Below are 20,682 nucleotides of genomic sequence, written 5' to 3' on the forward strand. Positions count from 1 at the left end.
ATATGCAACGTTACTTTTGCTTATGCAATTGCTGTTTTGTTGAATCCCGAAGGCTCTAGGATCGAGTTTCCCAACAACGGAGCCCTGGCCCCAACATCCAACATGACAATGCAGGCCTGGGTCTACCCGGAGGGGCTAGCCGTCTGTCCGATCTTCAGCTACCAAACGGACCTGAAGAACGATCTCTACAAATATGGAGTCACCTTCTGGTTCCATAACACTGCAAGCAAGCTTTCTACACAGTGAGATATTTCTTCGTCACGTAGAAGAACTTAATTGCACGACAATTGTACATGATACAATATATATCAACAACTATTACACAAAGTACAAAATCGAGGTATAGGTCAAAGCTTTACAACCTAGTTAACATAACTAAAGGGCTAACATAATTCTCTGAGATAGTAATACGACGAATTTGTTTCGGTATTCTTTCTAATAGCTGAACGGTGCTTAATATATTTGCCTATTTTTGCATTATGGGAGTTCAAATATATCTAAAGATATATAAAAATTTGGTACAAATATGGCCAAACCATAGCTATGGATGTGGTTGCATTTAATTTTTGTTTAATTTCAATGTCTCCAGATTCGTTGACCAGGGTGGGAAATCATCAGCAGAAGTCAAAGCGGATGTGATGACGGACGGAGAGTGGCAGTTCGTGACGGCCACCTACAGCAGCAAGACAGGCCTGGTGAAGCTGTACAGGAATGCCGAGGAGGTACCATGTCATTCAAAATCATTAAAACTATACGTTTACGTCATTTTCCGTATAAAACACAACTGCTGGCTGTGCAAAAAACACTTTGCTTTTTGGTTTGATATTATTTCATACATTCTTGTTTTGTACTTGCTGAATGGTTTTCATACTTTTGTTTTGTTGAATAAAAAACCCTTTGCTTTTATCTTCAACACGGGGACTATGTTTTCGGTTGCTTTCCTTCCTTTGTGCGTCTGTCCGTAAAGACGATTACTCAAGGATGCATTGGCGGAATGTTTTGATATTGGGTCAAGTTTTGATGAAACCAACAAATGTTTAGATTTTGCATGGTTGTGTTTCATCGGGCTAACATCAATACGTTTGTGAAATGTTTCCATGCAGGTTGCCTCCGAAGAAGTTGGGGTTCTGGATCTGGCTACCAAGTATCCTGTGTGCATGGCCGGCAAACCGGCAGACGCCAATGGTAAAGAGGACAAGCGCTGCTTCAAGGGGCGCATTGCTCACATGCAGGTACACCTTGTCTTGATTCTAAACTTTCCTTGTCCTGTTGAGTCCATATATATACAGGTTGCACATATATAATGCCTGTACTCGTATGTGTGTCCAGTATCTTTACGGGTTTGGGGTGTTTCTCACTAAAATGCGACATACCGCAGCAAACAGAATCAAACGGAGAAGTAAATCTGCAGCAGCAGCACAGAATAGATCAAGTTTAGCGGGACAAGGTTGAGGAAAATCCATATCCACTTTTAGCAATGATGCTGATGAGCTTTAAATAGGTTATCAATTTAAAGTTGATGGTATAAATATATATACAATATACTGCTTTTCCCCTCAGGTGTACAACACCGCCCTGACCCAGGAGGAGATCAAGGAAGTCATGGACCGTACCAGGGGGGTACGTGTGACCTCACATGCGGCTCTCCCTGTCAGAAGTAGAGCTTTCTCACACGAAACGTTTGCCTCGGGGTGGCCTCATCTAGTCAAGGCCGCAGGACCTCATACGTCCCACTTGTTGACTGTCCTATTCTTCTGTTACAATCACGACTGTGCATCTAGCAATTAATATGTGGATAACTTAGCTCAGATTTTGGTCTCTGTGTTATTCATTACTATTGAACAGAACACATAGACTAGTAACTTCTTTGCGTCATCATACTTATAGTCGCTAAGAATGTGTCAAGAAGAAAAATAGAATACAATTTTGTTCTTCATAGGATGTAGGATTAGAACTAACAACTGAAGTACTTGAACCCAATAGGACCATCTTTAACTACTATATGTGCTGTCGGTTGCAAATGTAATTGTCGAATGTTATTCTGTGTTGTTGTAGATGGCGTCTGGACTAGTGGGTCACTGGCCACTAGATTCTAAACATGGCGCCCGTGACGTCAGCGGCTATGGTAATCACGGCGTGCATTTCGACACGGAGATGGCACAGGGGCCAGGGGGAGAGACGGATGTGGATGGAGCATTCTACTTCAAAGGAGCTGTTGGTAAACAATAGTTCTTTTGAATATATTATAGTCCTGCAACATCTTTGATACTGTGGGGCAGACATGGCGCGGTGAAAATCCACATGTATTCTGTTTAATAACTAGTGTTAGATTTGACAAAAGCAACGTGACCCTCAGCATTCCACAAACAGGTGATGCCAGATCCAAGTTGTACATTATGAATGTTTTAACCAACATGAATTTACTCCTCGGCATGAACATGAAGAAAACAAACTGTAAATGATCCGTTTAAAAAAAAGACAAATTACAAACATTACAATATTCAACGTTACTTATGCTTTACATAATTCATTTTTTAACACCGAAGGCTCTAGGATCGAGTTTCCCAACAACGGAGCCCTGGCCCCAACATCCCAAATGACAATGCAGGCCTGGGTCTACCCGGAGGGGCTAGCCGTCTGTCCGATCTTCAGCTACCAAACGGACCTGAAGAACGATCTCTACAAATACGGAGTCACCTTTTGGTTCCATAACACTGCAAGCAAGCTTTCTACACAGTGAGATTATGTTTTCGTCACGTACCCGTCTATAGGCTATCCATCCTAACTCATTGGGTGGTATCTGTCTGCCTGTCTGTTTGTGTTTCTGGTATGTGAGGTCACTGTAAGTTTTTTGACGGATGCACAGATGTAACGTTTGCCAATAAGACTATAATCGCGTAGATAATGATAAAATCATTATTTATTGTGTGGTAATGTTGGGCATGGCCGGGTTCCGGGTTGATTTTAAGCCGGATTTGAAATCAACCATGGACTTGGTAACAAATAGCCTCCGTGACCTGCCCGTGAGAGGTACCCCGCTGGGACAACTTTGGGGCCAGCCAGAGCCACATCCCCAACGGGAAGCAGTACAAGGAGAAGAACTTTATTGCACGACCATTGTACATGATACAATGTATGGCAATAACTATTACACAAACTAAAAAATAGAGGTATAGGATAAAGCTTTAGAACCTAGTTAACATAACGATAAGGGCTAACATGATTCTTTGAGATAGTAATACAATGAAGTAGGCTAATCATCAGTTTCTGTATTCTTTCTAATAGCAGAACGGTCCTTGATATATTTACTTATAATTGCATTATCGGAGTTCTGATATCTAAAGATATATACAAATTTATTTAAAATATGATCAAAGCATAGCCATGAGTGTTGTTGCATTTCATTTTTTTTTTTATTTCAATGTCCCCAGATTCGTTGACCAGGGTGGGAAATCATCAGCAGAAGTCAAAGCTGATGTGATGACGGACGGAGAGTGGCAGTTCGTGACGGCCACCTACAGCAGTAAGACAGGCCTTGTCAAGCTGTACAGGAATGCCGAGGAGGTACCATGTCATTCAAAATCATTATAACCATACGTTTCCCTCATTTACCTTCGTCATGGGAACTATGTTTTCGGTTGCTTTTCTCTCTTTGTGTGTCTGTCCGTGAAGACTATTACTCAAGGATGTATTGGCGGATTGTCTTGATATTGGGGAAAGTTTTTATGAACCTAACAAATGTTTTGTTTTTGCCTGGTTGTGTTTCATCGGACTAACATCAACACCTTTATAAAATGACTCCATGCAGGTTGCCTCCGAAGAAGTTGGGGTTCTGGAACTGGCCACCAAGTATCCTGTGTGCATGGCCGGCAAACCGGCAGACGCTAATGGTAAAGAGGACAATCGCTGCTTCAAGGGGCGTATTGCTCACATGCAGGTACATCTTGTCTCGATCCTCAATTTTCCTTGTCCTGTTGAGTCCAATATAGATACATGTTGCACATATATAATGCCTATACTCGTATGTGTGTCCAGTATCTTTACGGGTTTGGGGTATTTCTCACTAAAATGCGGCATACCGCAGCAAACAGAATCAAACGGAGAAAAACATCTGCAGCAACAGAATAGGTCAAGTTTAGCAAGATAATGTTTAGGGAAAATCCATATCCACTTTTAGCAATGATGCTGATGAGATTTAAATAGGTTATCAATTTAAAGTTGATGGTATAAATATATATACAATATACTGCTTTTCCCTCAGGTGTACAACACCGCCCTGACCCAGGAGGAGATCAAGGAAGTCATGGACCGTACCAGGGGGGTACGTGTGACCTCACATGCGGCTCTCCCTGTCAGAAGTAGAGCTTTCTCACACGAAACGTTTGCCTCGGGTGGCATCATCTAGTCAAGGCCGCAGAATTTCATACGTCCTACTTGCTGACTGTCCTATTCTTCTGTTACAAGCATGACTGTGCATCTAACAATTAATATGTGGATAACTTAGCTCAGATTTCGGTCTCTGTGTTATTCATTACTATTGAACAGAACACATAGACTAGTAACTTCTTTGCGTCATCATACTTATAGTAGCTAAGAATGTGTCAAGAAAAAGAATAGAATGCAATTTTGTTCTTCAGAGGATGTAGAATTAGATCTAACAACTGAAGTATTTGAACCCAATGGAACCATTTTTAACTACTATATGTGCTGTCGGTTGCAAATGTAATTGTCCAATGTTATTCGGTGTATGTTGTTGTAGATCGCGTCGTCTGGACTAGTCGGTCACTGGCCACTAGATTCCAAACATGGCGCCCGTGACATCAGCGGCTATGGTAATGACGGCGTGCATTTCGACACGGGGTTGGCACAGGGGCCGGGGGGAGAGACGGATGCGGACGGAGCCTTCTACTTCAAAGGAGCTATTGGTAAACATTTGTTGTTGTTGTTGTTTACATATTACAGTCTTATCATGGAAGCTCATCTGTGCTGGTAGTAATCACAGTAGAATTTAAAGTATACGCGGATTAAATTTACAACAAACACTGGCGACAATAATAGTTGAAACTTTGATCAGTGTATACCTTTGTGTTGAAAGAAAGTTGAGCACTGTACTATATCATAGTCTTGCCACATCTTTAATACTGTGTGGCATACATTTAATGACTGCATGATACATGGAGCGGTAAAAATCCACATGCACTTGGTTTAATAACTGATTATTAATTCTACAAAAAAGTTCGTAACACAGGTGGTGCCAGGTTTACACCAAATTGTATATGGAACTTGTAAATACTCCTCGGCCGTATGCAACAAAATCAAGGAAATAAACTGTATACAGCACAGAGTAGCTGTCACTAAACTCCGGATTAGTTGCCACAAGTTACATATCGAAACTGGAAGGCACAACCGCACCCCTCTGCAGCATAGAGTCTGCCAATTTTGTGATCTACAACATGTAGAAGATGAACAGCATTTTATTTTACACTGTAAATTGTACCATAATGAACGGATTGTGCTTTATGAATATATCAGAAAAGAGTTCCCATATTTTGAACATCTTAATGCAACGGATAAATTTCTATTTTTGATACGCCTAGACAAACCCTGTATATCAAACATTATATGTTCTTATATCTACATCTGTACAAAGAAGCGAGAAGATGTCGACCATCCTGTTAGCTTAGTACCTTCAACTAGTTAAATTGTATCCTGTTTTTTTTTTCATATGTTTGTTATTCTGTTATCAGTCATGTCTGTTATCAGTGACCTGTACCTAGCCCGTCGAGGCATGAATGTACAATAAAGGTCTTTCATTCATTCATTATCCATTTGAAAAAGAAAACTTTAAAACATACAACGTTACATGCTTTACTTCATGTAATTGTTCTTTTGTTGAATACCGAAGGCTCTAGGATCGAGTTTCCCAACAACGGCGCCCTGGCCCCAACATCCTACATGACCATGCAGGCCTGGGTCTACCCGGAGGGGCTAGCCGTCTCACCCATCTTCAGCTACCAAACGGACCTGAAGAACGATCTCTACAAATACGGAGTCACCTTTTGGTTCCATAATACTGCAAGCAAGCTTTCTGCACAGTAAGGTTTTTTTTCTTTGCATACCTTTCTTAATAATATATAGGTTGTTTATCTTAACTCCGTGGATAATATCTGTCTGCCTGTTTGTGATTCTGGTATGTGAGGTCACTGCCGTTTTTTAAAAGAACCTTTGGATAGGGTGAAGGAAAATAAGAATAAGTTCTGGTCCTTATAACAGTTCATATGAATCTGAATGGGGTAAAAAAAATCAAGGAGGACAACCGAAAGAAAGGAGAATGAAATCCAATGTTTTTCAGCAGAAATTAGTTTAGAGGCGGATGTACACAGATGTAACGGACGCGAATTATGACTTTTATTGCGTAATTAATAATGAAATTATTACTTCTTGTGTGGTAATTTGGGGCATGACCGGGCCCCGGCTTACTTTCAAGTTGGATTTCAAATCAACTAGGGACTTGGTAACAAATAGCCGCCGTGACCTGCCACTGAGAGGTACCCCGCCGGGGCAACTTTGGGGCTTATGGGCCAGTCAGAGCTACATCCCCTACGGGTAGCGCTACAAATATGACCAAAGCATAGCTATGGATGTGGTTGCATTTCATTTTTTCTTATTTCAATGTTCCCAGATTCGTTGACCAGGGTGGCAAAACATCGCCTGAACTCAAAGCAGAAGTGATGACGGACGGAGAGTGGCAGTTCGTGACGGCCACCTACAATGCCACCACAGGCCAGGTCAAGCTGTACAGGAATGCCGAGGAGGTACGATACGGTATCATTCAAAATCATAATAACTATACGTTTCCCCTTTTCCCCCGTATAAAACACAGCTGCTGGGCTGTACAAAATCTCGCTTCATCTTAGTTTCCAAGCAGACGTTTTAGTTGGATGAAAAAAAAAAGAATTTGGCCAAATAGGGATAAATAAGTTGCCATGGAATTTCAATCAGTCACTACTAGGCCAATTAACTCCTACTAGGCTTTTATTCCTAGAAGTCCCCTATTACTGTTCGGCCAGACCGGAGTCTGGTAGAAACTAGCCTCTTCTATTACCTTCGACAAGGGGGCAAATAAAGTAATCTAAGTTTAGGTACCCTATCCGCTGTTTTGAACCGCAGGGACGGATTTTGTTTCGGAGTTTGAAAAATATAACTCAATGAGATGTTACCAAATTAACCTTATATGATGAATCACTGTTGTTATATTTTTGTCATGTTGTTTCATTTTATGCCTGGAATTGTTACATTGGGTTGACATCAAGGCCTTTATGAAATGACTCCATGCAGGTTGCCTCCGAAGAAGTTGGGGTTCTGGAACTGGCCACCAAGTCTCCTGTGTGCATGGCCGGCAAACCGGCAGACGCTAATGGTAAAGAGGACAAGCGCTGCTTCAAGGGGCGCATTGCTCACATGCAGGTACACTTTGTCTCGATCCTCAACTTAACAACCCTTGTCTTACTGAATCCGTATATACACGGGTTGCACACATGTATAATACCTGCTGTAGGTCGGCCCTGAATCTTTACAGGTTTGGGGTATTTCTACGTACGTGCGGCATACTGCAGGTAACCGCATATACAGTGGAGAATAAATCTGCAGCAGCAGCACAGAATAGGTCCTGTTTAGCGGGACAAGGTTTAGAAAAAAATCCATATCCACTTTTAGCAATGATGCTGATGAGCTTTCAATAGACTTTCAATTGAAAGTTGATGATACATACAATATACTGCTTTTCCCTCAGGTGTACAACATCGCCCTGACCCCGGAGCAGATCAAGGAAGTCATGGACCGTACCAAGAAAGGGTACTACTAGATCCTGACCAACATGCAGGTACAAAAAGGAGGAAAACGATACAGTTTAGATACATATGTACACACACACACACACACACACACACACACACACACACACACACACACACACTCTTTCGTGTGTGAATGTCATTATGATGCAATACACAATCAACTAGGTATATATAAATAAAGATAACTAACGTTTCACTCTGTTTCCCGTTTGCAGGCAAGCATGCAGTTTGCACAGAACAAATACAGCAATGCTTGAGCAGACTTTGCTACTTCGCAAGACTAGTGTTTTCCTTTAGGGGTGTGATTGGTGTAAAACGAAATGTTTGATCATGAGCAATATGTTGTATTGATGTCATTATTTTTGGTGTATAAAATATGAAAGAGAGGGCATGACATTAGTTGATGATTGGTTTACCAAAATAAAAAAAGCGAAAGACGTCACAAACAATAATTGCATGAAAATTCCAATAGACAATTAACTAGAACATGTTATGCCAATGTAAAAAAAATAGCATAAGGAAGAATGTTCACCCCACTAAACAAACGATGTTGATCAATGATGGTTCCTGATTTGGGTTTCTTTCATTCAAGTATTTACTCGCATATCCATAGGTGACGGTAGGTGAAAACTAAACCCCAGGTCTGTCAATGACTCAACACAACAGAAGAAGACAATGTGTATATGATGTGTATACTTTTAGCATATACTGTGGTCATTGACTTGTAGTTATCAGTAACAGAATAGCCATGTCAATAAAAATCGAATTAAGACATCAACTCATGTAACACCTAAGTGTAAGAGAGAAATTCTGAGATTTATTCAACTTGCCAATGTAAGATCTCCAACTATATATTGCCGACTATGGGAAATCTATAAGACCATACTTTCTATTCTGTTTTTAATTCAAACATTTGTGACCGTAGGTATGTGAAGGGGTCGTTATATTGCAACGAGCAAATGAATAATTTGACTAGCACATGATACAAGTAACACATTTGCTATATGGCGATATCGTTGCTTTACCCAGAGCAGTGAGGTAGAGACACTGGTAACGAATGAGTCCATACGTATATACCAATTTAGCACATCCTCGTACTCTTCATTGCTTCAATAAGGCTTGACATTATAAAGACCTGGCCATAGAATAGAGACGTCAAATGTTGTTTTCTTTGCTTATTCTATATATAGCTACATTAAATTTGCAGCCCAATATAAAAACATGATGCGTTCTTTTACCATATATGACTTATGTATAATCGCGTGTAGGCTTTATTTATTTCCTTACAGGGCAAATGCAAGGAAATACAACGATGATTCACTGTAGACACGTCACATATGCAACACTTTGCACGACCTTCCTCACGTCACCTAGGTGTAAAAATGGGTACCTGACTTCGGTCGGGGAGGTAAAAGAAAAAGATTACCATTACCTTCGTACTGTACTGTGTATGTGGCACTGTAAATATAAGTTACCATCTTGAGTGCAGTGCCACATAGTCCTCGTCTGTCCAAAAAGTAAATAGTAGTAGTAGTCCATTGTGTTCTGCAAATAGACTAGAAAAAAACTAGGACGATACTCAGGCTAAATTACCGTGAATTCACAATCACATGTGTAGAGATGTGGTCGAGTTGCACAGAAACAGGATATTGTCCTGCTTCAGTCTCCATGGTCTCCTTCCTATCTGAGTAACGCAGGTTCACCTTTATCCGAGGGTGACCTATATCCGTTATTTGTACAAAAAAGCGTACTTAGGGATATGAATTCGACGGACAGTGGTTTCAAATAGGAAGATTTTGAGAATATTGCAAATTTGAAACCACAGTCCGCATACTTAATACTCCTAAATGTGTTGTTTTTAAGGACAACGAATAAAGGTCACTCGGCGGATAAAGGTGAACTAGCGTTACTGATGTCGTGATGTTTCGTTTAACGTCTTTTTGCCAGTAATACGACAAAATACGTACGCAAAATGGACTGTCAGTAAAGAAGGGTACTTTCGTCGCAACATTAGCCAGAAATAAGTAGTGATGGACAACATTTTCCACAAAAAATGGTGATATGGTGGTTGATGGTGTCAGTAAACTACATAACGTTCCCCGAATCTGTCACCAACTGTATACTAGCTTCATGCTTCGCCTTCCGTAATGTTGCCGCACGACTTGGCTAGGGGTTCCAAAAAAAGGAATTTCTCATCGACCTGTACATGTACCACCCAAGCAGATATATTTGGAAGGGACGAATGCCACCAAATTATTCATTCTAACAGACACAGCAATATTTGTTGTTACTGTTGATGTTGAATAGGAACTATACACGGATGTTGATACTGTTGATGTTGAACAGGAACTATACACGGATGTGTTCTAGATATGTTTTTCAAAAAGAACGCTCGAAGTAATGAATCCATACGTAGCATGACAGCAGATATGGCGGAAAAAGTCCGCCAATGGACCAGAGCGGATGTCATGTTGTTCGATCACTTGAACAAAACATTGTGGTCTAAGCTTTCCAAGCTCCCCTTCGACTGGAGAAAAGAGGTGAAAGTTTTAAAGGCCAAATATCTGCAATTACAAGACGAGTGTCTTCAGTCTGACAGTGCCAGTAAAGCAAATATAAATGACAAGCGCTTTAGAGTGTTCCAACCAGCCGGCATTCATATGGAACACTTCCAGTTGAAGGAAAATTTTTCCACAAAAAATGGTGATATGGTGGTTGATGGTGTCAGTAAACTACATGTTTCTATCTAGGCCCAGAGACGGGACAAACCTGTGAAGTGTTTTGGGTGGTTTGGTGTCAACGTACTAACGGGCCCTAGACATGCACAGAACGTTGACCCTTCCCACCGTCTTTTCCCCATATACCATTCGAATTCTTTTATCCTTCAAGCATAAACTCTCGACTACTCTACCTCCGGGACTCGACCTCTTTTTGGAGAATACCCTTCTTTGGCAGAACACATATTTCTCTCATGGTAGTGACAGAAGGAAGAAACACTTAAAGGACTCACTCAAAGCTTTATCAAAGATGTTATGTCCAGATAAAGGGCACGCAATGACAGCTCTGTCCTCGTATGTCACTGCCTCACTGACTGTAAACAGTGGCTTCATGCTCCGCCTGCCGTACTGTCGCCTGGAGCACGACTATAAACGATAGGGGTTATATACATGTCAGGAATTCCCCCAGGGGTCTCCATTATTCCGCATGCTTGTGGGCGTGCTGAGGTTGTTTAACCACTCCCAGCTTCGATTAGACAAGGAACACACCTGTCGACATTATTTCCTGTAACAAGTGTTTGTTTCATCTAAATCTTGAACGTTTGGCGCAAGGGAAGCAAAGATGGCAAGAGAGGAAGACGACACAGTAGAATGCGGAGTGGCTTGTTACCATCCTAGGTGGGCCCGAAGACTGGCCAATGCTAAATTGTTCTGTGTAGTTTGGTGTATGACCATCTTCACTCAAAGTGTTGCTGGGATCGGCCTTCTCACTGCAGTGCTGTCCACTATTGAGACGAGGTACGTTTTGATTAAATGTACTCATCAGTATATATTCAAATACAATTCAATCTCTACAATCTCTATGCTGTTTTTAACTTATATAATAGCATTTTCAACGCAGCAAATTCTGAGTGGTTTGGTATCATTGATCCCACATGTTGGCCGGAGATAGTGACACTCCATGTGGCCATCTAGCTTCTTGGAATGCTCTCTCAACCATTCACTTCCCTTCTAGCTGTAGCACAGGCAACAGCAAAGCCTATGTCTCTCACGGTCTAGAAGTCACAAAGACGATTTTCCTCCAACCCACCCCGTATAGTACCGAAGTGTATTTTTTTATGTAACTGTGTAAAATTTCTTTGAGTAACTCCTTTTTGGTGTACTATGTACTACTACATATAGTTTGTTTATGACTGTGTAAGATTTTGTTGTATCTAGATTACTTGTAACCTTTTGTAAATTAGATGTAATTCAGTTAAGAAATCTCTCTATCTATCTAGTATCTATCTAGTAGCTACAACAAGATACAAAAATGAGATTTAATCCAGGACGTTTCGAGTGACATCCGCCACTCTTCTTCAGCGTCACGCACTAGAATGAACTGGCAGAACAATTGGAGAAATATGGTGAAAAAATGAATGACTAAACCCATAAACATAGCATAGTGTTTAAACGAATATTTCATAGAAAAGTAACTAGAGTTCGGGGACCTCATACCTCCATGAAATATTTATTGCTTTTGTGGATGTTATGTATGTTGATGGTCGGTTGTATTTGAGAGTAATGGATATTACTGTTATGGGAGAGAACTGGTTTTTCATTCAAAGACAAAAACAATGTCCATCTGATTAGGAAATATAAATATGTGACACTTGAAGTATAATGTGAGTTTAATAGATCGACGCCATATGGTAGCGTGGTGTTCTTGAAATATCCTTCAACCAATACCTACATGTAGGATACGGGGACAAGTTGATGCCAGATATATATTATAGCCACGCATAGAGTCATAACGCCACGCGGAGCACAAAATCTAACAGCGCAAACGAAGTATAACACACCAGGTCAAAAAGCTCGGGGTTCCCCAACCAGCTGTCATACACCTCACTATCTGCTTGAAGCTAAGCCCATTAACAAAGGCTTAAAGCACGATGCCTGTTCCAATATATCGCAGATATAGGGGTGATTTCTGATATTGTTACATCGATTATAACGACAGATACGGCCCCCAAAATCTCAACGATTTGAGCTTTTATCATACCTCACCAACACAACAAGTATGAAACCAATCCATCCAGCCATTCTTGAGTAATCTTGTACACAGATCCAAACAGCTGTCGTAGAAATCACCTCACTATCTGAGATGAGCTAAGCCCATTAACAAAGGCTTAAAGCATGATGCCTGTTCCAATATATCGCAGATATAGGGGTGATTAAATTTCTGATATTATTACATCAATTATAACGACAGATACGGCCCCCAAAATCTCATCGATTCGAGCTTTCATCATACCCCACCAACACAACAAGTATGAAACCAATCCATTCAGCCATTCTTGAGTAATCTTGTACACAGATCCAAACAGCTGTCGTAGAAATCACCTCACTATCTGAGATGAGCTAATCCCATTAACAAAGGCTTAAAGCATGATGCCTGTTCCAATATATCGCAGATATAGGGGTGATTTCTGATATTATTACATAGATTATAACGACAGATACGGCGCCCAAAATCTCATCGATTCGAGCTTTCATCACACCCCACAAACACAACAAGTATGAAACCAATCCATCCAGCCGTTCTTGAGTAATCATCTACACAGACAGAGACACATAACAGAAAATATAACCTCCATTCCATGACATTTCATGGAGGTAATTAAGAGAAAAACGTATAAGCATTGTTTAGAGAAAAAAAAACGTAACAAGAGCTGAAGTGAATTTAGATACTAAAAGGGGCCACTCTAAGATGCCCGCTTTTTTACGCGCTCGAACTCACGGCGCTCCATCACTAGTTGCCAGAGAGTGGTCAAGTTTTGATCAATGAAATTTTAACACATTCATCTAAAGAACATACTTAAATAAGGAATGCATTCATATGTATCATGAATCCTTCACCCTACTAGTTACAAGTGGCAAAAACTGAGGACGTTTTCGTGAATGTAACTTCCGATTTTTTGGTGCGCTAGACAGTGCGCCCTAACTTGCCCCGCTTTTGTGATTTTCTCTTTTTCGGAAGCTGGTGACCAATTTGAATGACCATAAATACAAATTTTATTTTTATGATATACTAGCTTTCTTTTGACAGTAGAACTGTGATTGTGTGTGCTTCTGGTCTCCCGCGAGGAGGGCTAAATCCAGCACAATCGAGGTCGTGTTTCGACAGAAAACCTCACTTACGTGATGAGCTCAGTCCCAGCACGAAATTAAAAAAAAAAAACATTTAAGAATAACGGTACAACCTACGTATACAAAATTCCATGCAGTTTTTGGAAAATGCCTTTCATATCTTCCTGTAAAATGTCTGTCTCAAATACGCTTCCAATCACATGTTAAAGAATAAGTACACTACAAAAAATCTTTTTTCTTATTTTTCTTGTTTTCTTGTTTTTTCTTACGGAGAGAAAAAGTTTCTTGTATAAAGAAAGGTTGAGAAAAGCAAGAAACCTCCTGTAAAACCTTTGTATGCTAATTCCTACACAAAGATTTTTATTCTTGATTTTTCTTAACTGAAGAAAATATTTCTAATATAATGATCACTGAGCAAGAATGTTCAAGAAATTAAAGTAGAACTTTCTTTTCCAGTCTTTACACAAGATTTGCTTCTTGTTTGTTCAAATGGAAAATATTGCAGAATCTATCCTGAAGATTATTATTCTTGCCTTATACCAGTTTTTTCTTTAGGATTTGTTTTTACCAGAATAACATTCTTGAACTTTCTTGTTGTCTCAATGTAGAATGTCCGAGAAACGTAATTCTTGGTTTTCATGTTATAACTTAAGAAAATGCAATAGTTTTTTTAATCAGTTTCTTGAGCAAATACTGTTCAACAAAGAAAAGAAAAAAAAGAAAATCAAGAAATTGCAAAACAACTTATAACTAGCATGAAATTCTTAAATGTTCTTGAATGTTTCTTTATCCATAAAGTTTAAGAAAAGACGTTTCTTGTTTTTCTTGATGATATGTAAGGAGATATTATCATATTTTTCAGAACTCACTTGACTGAATACTAATAAGAAAAACAAGAAATGATTAATGAAAACAATAAAAGTATAATTTTCTCCTTATATTCTTGACAACTACGTTTAAACAATTGGAGCATCAAGATATGAAAAATAATTTTGAGCTAGCATTGATTTTCTTTTGTTTTCCCAATACGAGAGTTAAGAAATATTTTCTTGCAGTAAGATTCTTCATTTTGCTAAGGATCATGGGAAATTACTCCCATCATCCTTTGCTGCGATTTTGAACTGGGAGTCACAGTTGCAAGTCACAGTGCTCCAGCTCTGTAGTTTTTTTGCCTCAGATGTCCTTTAGTTCTTACATTAACAGGGAACAAATATGATGTGTTTCGTAAAGACGATTTTCTGCATCATGTGGGACCTTGCATACAACGTGGCTAGCTTTTTTAGAGTTTCAAAATGCTACCGAAGCCAAGGCCAAGCCGGATGCCCCCCTCCCCCATGCAGGTATGTTAGCCATCTTACTTGGAATACGATTTCCAAAGCTACTATTTCTGTAGATGTTTATCATAAACCAAACAGTAATTACAGAATATGTAAGTAGAGTGCATGAAATTCTGCAGAATACAAAGAATTGACTATAATATTTGTAAAGAAGGAAATGTATAGAGATGTTGGCCTTTACAAGGGGAGGGGGGCGATATAAGAATTGATGATCATTCATGGTCTTTGTGTGTTGTTCTAGGCTCAGAAACCTGCTGGTACAAGGAGGATATTCCCATCTCAACTTTGGAAAAGCCCCTAACAAGAAGAAGTCTTCATTATAACTACAGCAACGGCAACATTGTAGCTCTAATGGTTTCAGATAAGGACAATTAGTTATAGTTGGCTGCACGGTACTGTATCAGGAAAAAATGTCAATAAGCAAGCGTAGTTACAAAATGGTTGATTTTTGCAATCTTTGGTAAGGAATTAGTAATCGAGGAAAACACCACAAAACTTGTATGAATCATATTGATGATAATAAATATGATTGCCATCATGTATTGACATAACTGTCAACATTGAGTTGTTTGTACTCTTTATATAAGAATGTTAATCTTAGTGTAAGAAACTGATTCTAGGTTTGTAGTTGCAAGAAATTTAGTCTTGAAGACAGAATGGCATTGCAGGCACAAAAAAGCTCAATCTTCATGCAAGAAAGCGATTCTTGTACTACATATAAGAAATTCACTCTTGGAGACAGAAAGTAATTCCTCATACAAGAACCTCAATCTTCATGCAAGATTAAGAATTCATTCATGATGTAAGAAATTCATTCTTCAGCATGCATGTATTAGAAACAGATTCTGACCACAAGAAAACTATTCTAGAAGTTTTGGTCCATTAGCGATAAGAAAAAAATTCTTAGCACAAGAAAAATATGGGTTTCTTGAATTTTCTCAAAACAGGGATTCTTGTATACAGAATGATATTCTTGCTGAAAGATTAGTTTTCTTTGTTCAAGAAAAAACAAGAAAGATAAGAAAATTCATTTTTTGTAGTGTAAGGCTTGGACACCGCAGCGCGGTCGCGCGTCCCGCCGCCATTACGCACCCGGGCATAAACAAAAAATATCAACGTTTCCCGTGAACGACTGTGGTGTTTACGTTGTTTTTCTCAGGTCGCTTTTCTACTAAACAAACACTCAGAGACTCAACTTTTTGCTGTTTTGTAAATATTTATTATCTATGTTATGAATGTGCCACTGCTTGATACAGATCGTACATTTAGTAGCACGAGCCGTCGCTACGAAGCGACCCTCTTTTTCAGCGCAATCATCACTATTGGTAAAAATCTGTTTTTCGACAAAACGATAAGTAAATATACAATACACGTTACAACTATACTTTGCATGCAAATAACAGCTGTATGCATTGGCTAAGCTTATTTAACTTTTTTTGATTGGCAAAGTCAGTGGCAACAAACACGCTGTACTTATGAATAATAGGATCAGCAAAAAATCCGGGCATCTTAGGGCAGGGGGCATCTTAGGGCGGCCCCCGTTATCTTCTCAAAGACTTATCATCCTAAAATGTAACATTGAGTCAGGCGAGGGACATCGTCAAGTCGGTCCCACCAGACAAGTCGCAGGTTTGCTGCATTATTTTGATCGGGACCCTAGTCTGGGCCTATCACACCAAGCGGAGGCATGTTGGAGGCACTGTTGATTTCGTGACTCCAAAAGTGCCTCCAACGAAATACAACGTGCCTCCAACGAAGTCTAAGGTGCCTTCAACAAAGGCAATGTGTTTTTTAAATACAAAAATAAAGGACATTGTGCCTCCGCAGTGCCTTAATTATGCCATAACCATCCAATAATTATTTTATAAACTGACAACACTGCGCATGCGATTTCCAATAACCCGTTTATCTGGACTTGACACGCAGCAGTGCCTAGCTCGAGTCAGTGAGAGTGCAAGAGAAAAGTGGCTTCAATAGCGCAAAGGTTCCTCCATAAACACACTCCAGCGTGCTTCCGCTTAATGTTATAGTCTCCGTGGTGTTGTATCATATACAGCCAGCTGGTGATTTCCTGAAAACGTACCATTCTTGCATGCTATAAAAGGTGAATTTGTTGTAATTGCTAACCGTCAGGTGTTGGGTCTATGCATTCTTCTTCGAGGACTGATGTATTCGGTTTTTTTAATCAAAGTTGTAGTATCTATTCCTGTTGGTGATAAGTGTTTTAAGTGCAATATCAAATAACGTCCTTGCTGAGTGCTAGGCCATTGACCACTTCAAATTAGGCACTGAACTATGCTCAATCTAGCAGTATCTCATTAGCTAAATGTGCACTCTCAGTGCACTTGCGTCAAGCGTGCGTCAGTGCGGGATTCACTACTTCACTGTCCTGTTATTTTCTCCGCTTCATTCAGATATTGCGTAATACGTAAAGGTATGACTTAGAAGGCGACAAAATACACAAAAAGTACGAAAATTCGTTCTTTATCCCTGAAATTCGTTGAGTATCTTTCGAACCCCGCAGTGACGCAAGGGTGACACAAAGTGCAGTGAGAGTGCACCTTAAGTGAAAGATTCGAGCTTGGGCAAGTTTTGGCGACTGGTAAGTTATGCCTAGGTTACACATAGCCGACTTTGGCTCCCGAACACCAGCTGACTCTTAGCGACCCAAGTCGGCAGTAGTTCGGGAGTAGTCTGACCAGTTTAGGCCACGCCTATTTTTTTTAGCCCCGAACATGTCCCGAACATCTCCCGACCAGTAAATGACTTACTCCCGCCTATGTCCCAAATGCAAACTAACCTATTCCCAACCATGCCGACCTCTAGCCGCAGACTGCCGAATCACTCCTGACTGATCCCCAACCGATTGCCGACCCTCTCTCGACTTGAAATAGACATAATCAGCGATTTTCAAAAGAGTGCTCATTTTCGTTTTATATCAAAATTATCCTTAAAGTTTCTTCTATTTTGTAAACATCACCAAGAGATCAAATTTGGATCACATATAGCTCCAGTGCGGCATTTATGGTTCTTTTTGTTTTTGACTGGATGTCGGTCGTGGGAAGTTCGGGGGTGATTTGTCTACGTCCTGGCAATAGTCTTTTTGCTTGGAAATGAGTTAGCAGAGATTTTTCTACGGTCTTGGGGGGGGGGGGGGGGGGGGGTGAATCATTGGTAAGTTGGAAACAAGCTGGGAGAAAATCAGCAATGTTTATGGCGTGGTTAAGATTTAATTTGACTGCCGACTTACTCCGAACACCAACCGAACACTAGCCGACCGCGCCGAACACCCGCCGATCACCAACCGACCCTTTCCAGAGTTGCCGTTCAGAGCCGAATGTTTTGAACATTTCAAAACATTCGGATGGAGCAGCCTAACACCAGCCGACTCAGCCGAACAACAGCCGAGCGCCAGCCGACTCAGCCGAACTCCAGCCGACTCCAGCCGACTAGCTCCCGAATCACTCCTAAACCATAGTCGGGAGAGAGTCGGGAGCCAAATTCGGCTATGTGTAACCTAGGCATAACATGTATGTTGAAACGTAGGTATGACATATTTTCCTGATTTGTGAAAGTTATTTGGCTCTATGTAGAAGTGCGGTTCCCCATCTTGTGATTAGCCACCGAAAGGGCATGTCACCCCGTGATGGACGGCCACTCTCACGAGTATGGCAAGTCTACATGTTTACAGTTGCAGTTCTACTTTGACGGGCCTTCCTCGCCTTTCTCTTCGCCTCGACGGCTGCTACCCTCTCGGTCTCGAAGGTAAGGGGCGGTATAACCCCGTTGTGTGTAAGCATGTGCGAACATGTGTGATCACGTCGACCGATGATGATGATGATGTAGAAGTGCCAAGTTCCACTCAAACGCCCTTTCCTGCACAATTTGCCTAACAGGTGTTACTGTACATGCCGATTTGATACGGTGGCTAATGAAGTCTCCGATGACCAGGTGCATTCAAACATTGGTATACAGTACAGTTCTAAACTACGTGTTGACATTGAACATCAACGTTATTACAGGTTCCAACTTGAAAGCAAAGACCTCGGGATGATCGCCAGTGCAGCGGACATAGGGAGTACCCTTGGGTTAGTTTGGCTGTCCTACTACGGAGGTAGACCTGGAGTCAATCGACCCAAAATACTTGGTAAGGATGGCTTTATAATAAAGACCCTATTACTGTGATATTTTTGTCTTGTACTGTTCTATACGCTATATTCATATGGATCCCAATTTTACAACATAAAGGACAATCTGAGAATCGGTAACACAGAAAAGTAAAAATTGAAATGGTAACGGTTTCTGTATTTCATGTTTAGGTATCTGCATGTTGATTTTTACCGTCGGTACCTTCGCATTTGGCCTCCCCCATTTCATGACCCCTGCCTACGATGTCGCGTCGGGCGCTGCAGCGAACGGAACACAGGAAACCAACAAGGTAAGAAGTTATAAACTTGAAATGCTACATTTTCAGATATGAGCATACAATGCTTTATCTGCGCCAAAGCATCGGATACAACGCTTTATCTTATTTTCCAAATCTGCTGCAGCTGCCTGGCATTGTTAGTTAATTCTCCCGAGGCAGCCTGTCAAAAAACTCTTTTTACGTGATGGGGGGGGGGGGGGTCTTTGTTATGGTATTTTTCGGCGAGGTCGGCAAAACTGTTCATCCAAAAAAATCAATAGCATTAATTATAGAATATCCCATTTACAAGTACATGGAAGTGTTTGTTTGCTGGATAGGGATGTCTGTGGAGGACTTCATTCTTGCAGAGGGTTTGGGAAAACTGCGTTAAAGACTGGGTTGATTTGCAATGGGGTACTTCTGGACAGAACTTGTTGTTCAATATACTTTTTTAATTTTCAAACACGTGGTTTTGGAACACGTACATTTTGTGGCAATAGGGGCAATGAAGTGAAATAAGCTTTACTTGCTTGCAATTCGTTCCTTTCATATGTGGAATATAACTACCGCTTTTACACAGTTACTGAGGTAGCAAAATAATTATAATAATCCATGTGGATTTTTTGCAGGACGTTTGTGCCTCAAACCGGAGTGCATCTACCACATGTGCAGCAGGGCAGGAGTCCGCGTCTTCCCCCTACACTGGCGTGTACGCCGTGCTCTTTTTGGCACAGGTGAGATCACAGCACAGTTCATGTGTATTATTACCCAGGAATAGTGCAGAAAGTAAGCAGGGTTACCTTTATCCACAGGGTAACCTATATCCATTGTATTTAGAAACTGGACATTTGAGAATATCAAGACGACGGACAATTATTTCAAATTGTGAATATATTCAATGAAAAACAGGTTAAAACCAACGTCCGTCGATTTGATATTCTTAAATACTCCGTTTTCAAAAACAACCGACATAGGTTCCTGAGAATGAAGGTGAGCTAGCGTTACAGAATGAACATTTGTGTAGTTTTTGTGTGTGCTTTTGGTGTGCTGTAAAAGTGAGCAAATTTCTTCGAAGCGGAATACTGTTTTCCAGAAAACAATGGAAAGAAACAAAACGTATTAAAATCTTTCAAATGAAATTTGTGCAACATTCGTGGATAGTAATTGCCCTATCGAAAGAAGTCAAAGCTAAGAAGCGAGCTAATAAAGGGTTAATGCCCCGCCCCGAGGTGTATATG

General features: G+C 40.5%; 2 protein-coding genes and 1 long non-coding RNA gene across 3 annotated transcripts in view; all 3 read left to right on the forward strand.

Moving 5' to 3' along the window:
* Positions 1–3,802: 3,802 nt before the first annotated feature.
* Positions 3,803–9,002, forward strand: LOC118430057. The gene is made up of 8 exons (XM_035840764.1): positions 3,803–3,937; positions 4,262–4,321; positions 4,760–4,925; positions 5,906–6,095; positions 6,683–6,815; positions 7,339–7,467; positions 7,793–7,882; positions 8,072–9,002. Exons 1-7 carry the CDS (start codon positions 3,803–3,805, stop codon positions 7,862–7,864), a joined length of 885 nt encoding a protein of 294 aa, XP_035696657.1. The 3' UTR covers positions 7,865–7,882; positions 8,072–9,002.
* Positions 9,003–11,055: 2,053 nt separating this feature from the next.
* The window catches only part of LOC118430058 (solute carrier organic anion transporter family member 2A1-like), a 16,743-nt gene continuing 7,116 nt past the window's right edge, over positions 11,056–20,682 (forward strand). Inside the window, exons 1-4 of the mRNA XM_035840765.1 lie at positions 11,056–11,371; positions 19,062–19,186; positions 19,359–19,477; positions 20,074–20,178. Coding sequence (XP_035696658.1) covers positions 11,196–11,371; positions 19,062–19,186; positions 19,359–19,477; positions 20,074–20,178 — 525 coding nt within the window. The 5' untranslated portion in view covers positions 11,056–11,195. The remainder of the gene's footprint in view (positions 11,372–19,061; positions 19,187–19,358; positions 19,478–20,073; positions 20,179–20,682) is intronic.
* On the forward strand, positions 14,618–15,597 carry LOC118430776. The gene is made up of 2 exons (XR_004832896.1): positions 14,618–15,042; positions 15,281–15,597. It is a non-coding gene; the product is annotated as an uncharacterized LOC118430776 (long non-coding RNA).

Source organism: Branchiostoma floridae, chromosome 14 (genome assembly GCF_000003815.2).
Source record: "Branchiostoma floridae strain S238N-H82 chromosome 14, Bfl_VNyyK, whole genome shotgun sequence".
Taxonomy (NCBI): Eukaryota; Metazoa; Chordata; class Leptocardii; order Amphioxiformes; family Branchiostomatidae; genus Branchiostoma; species Branchiostoma floridae.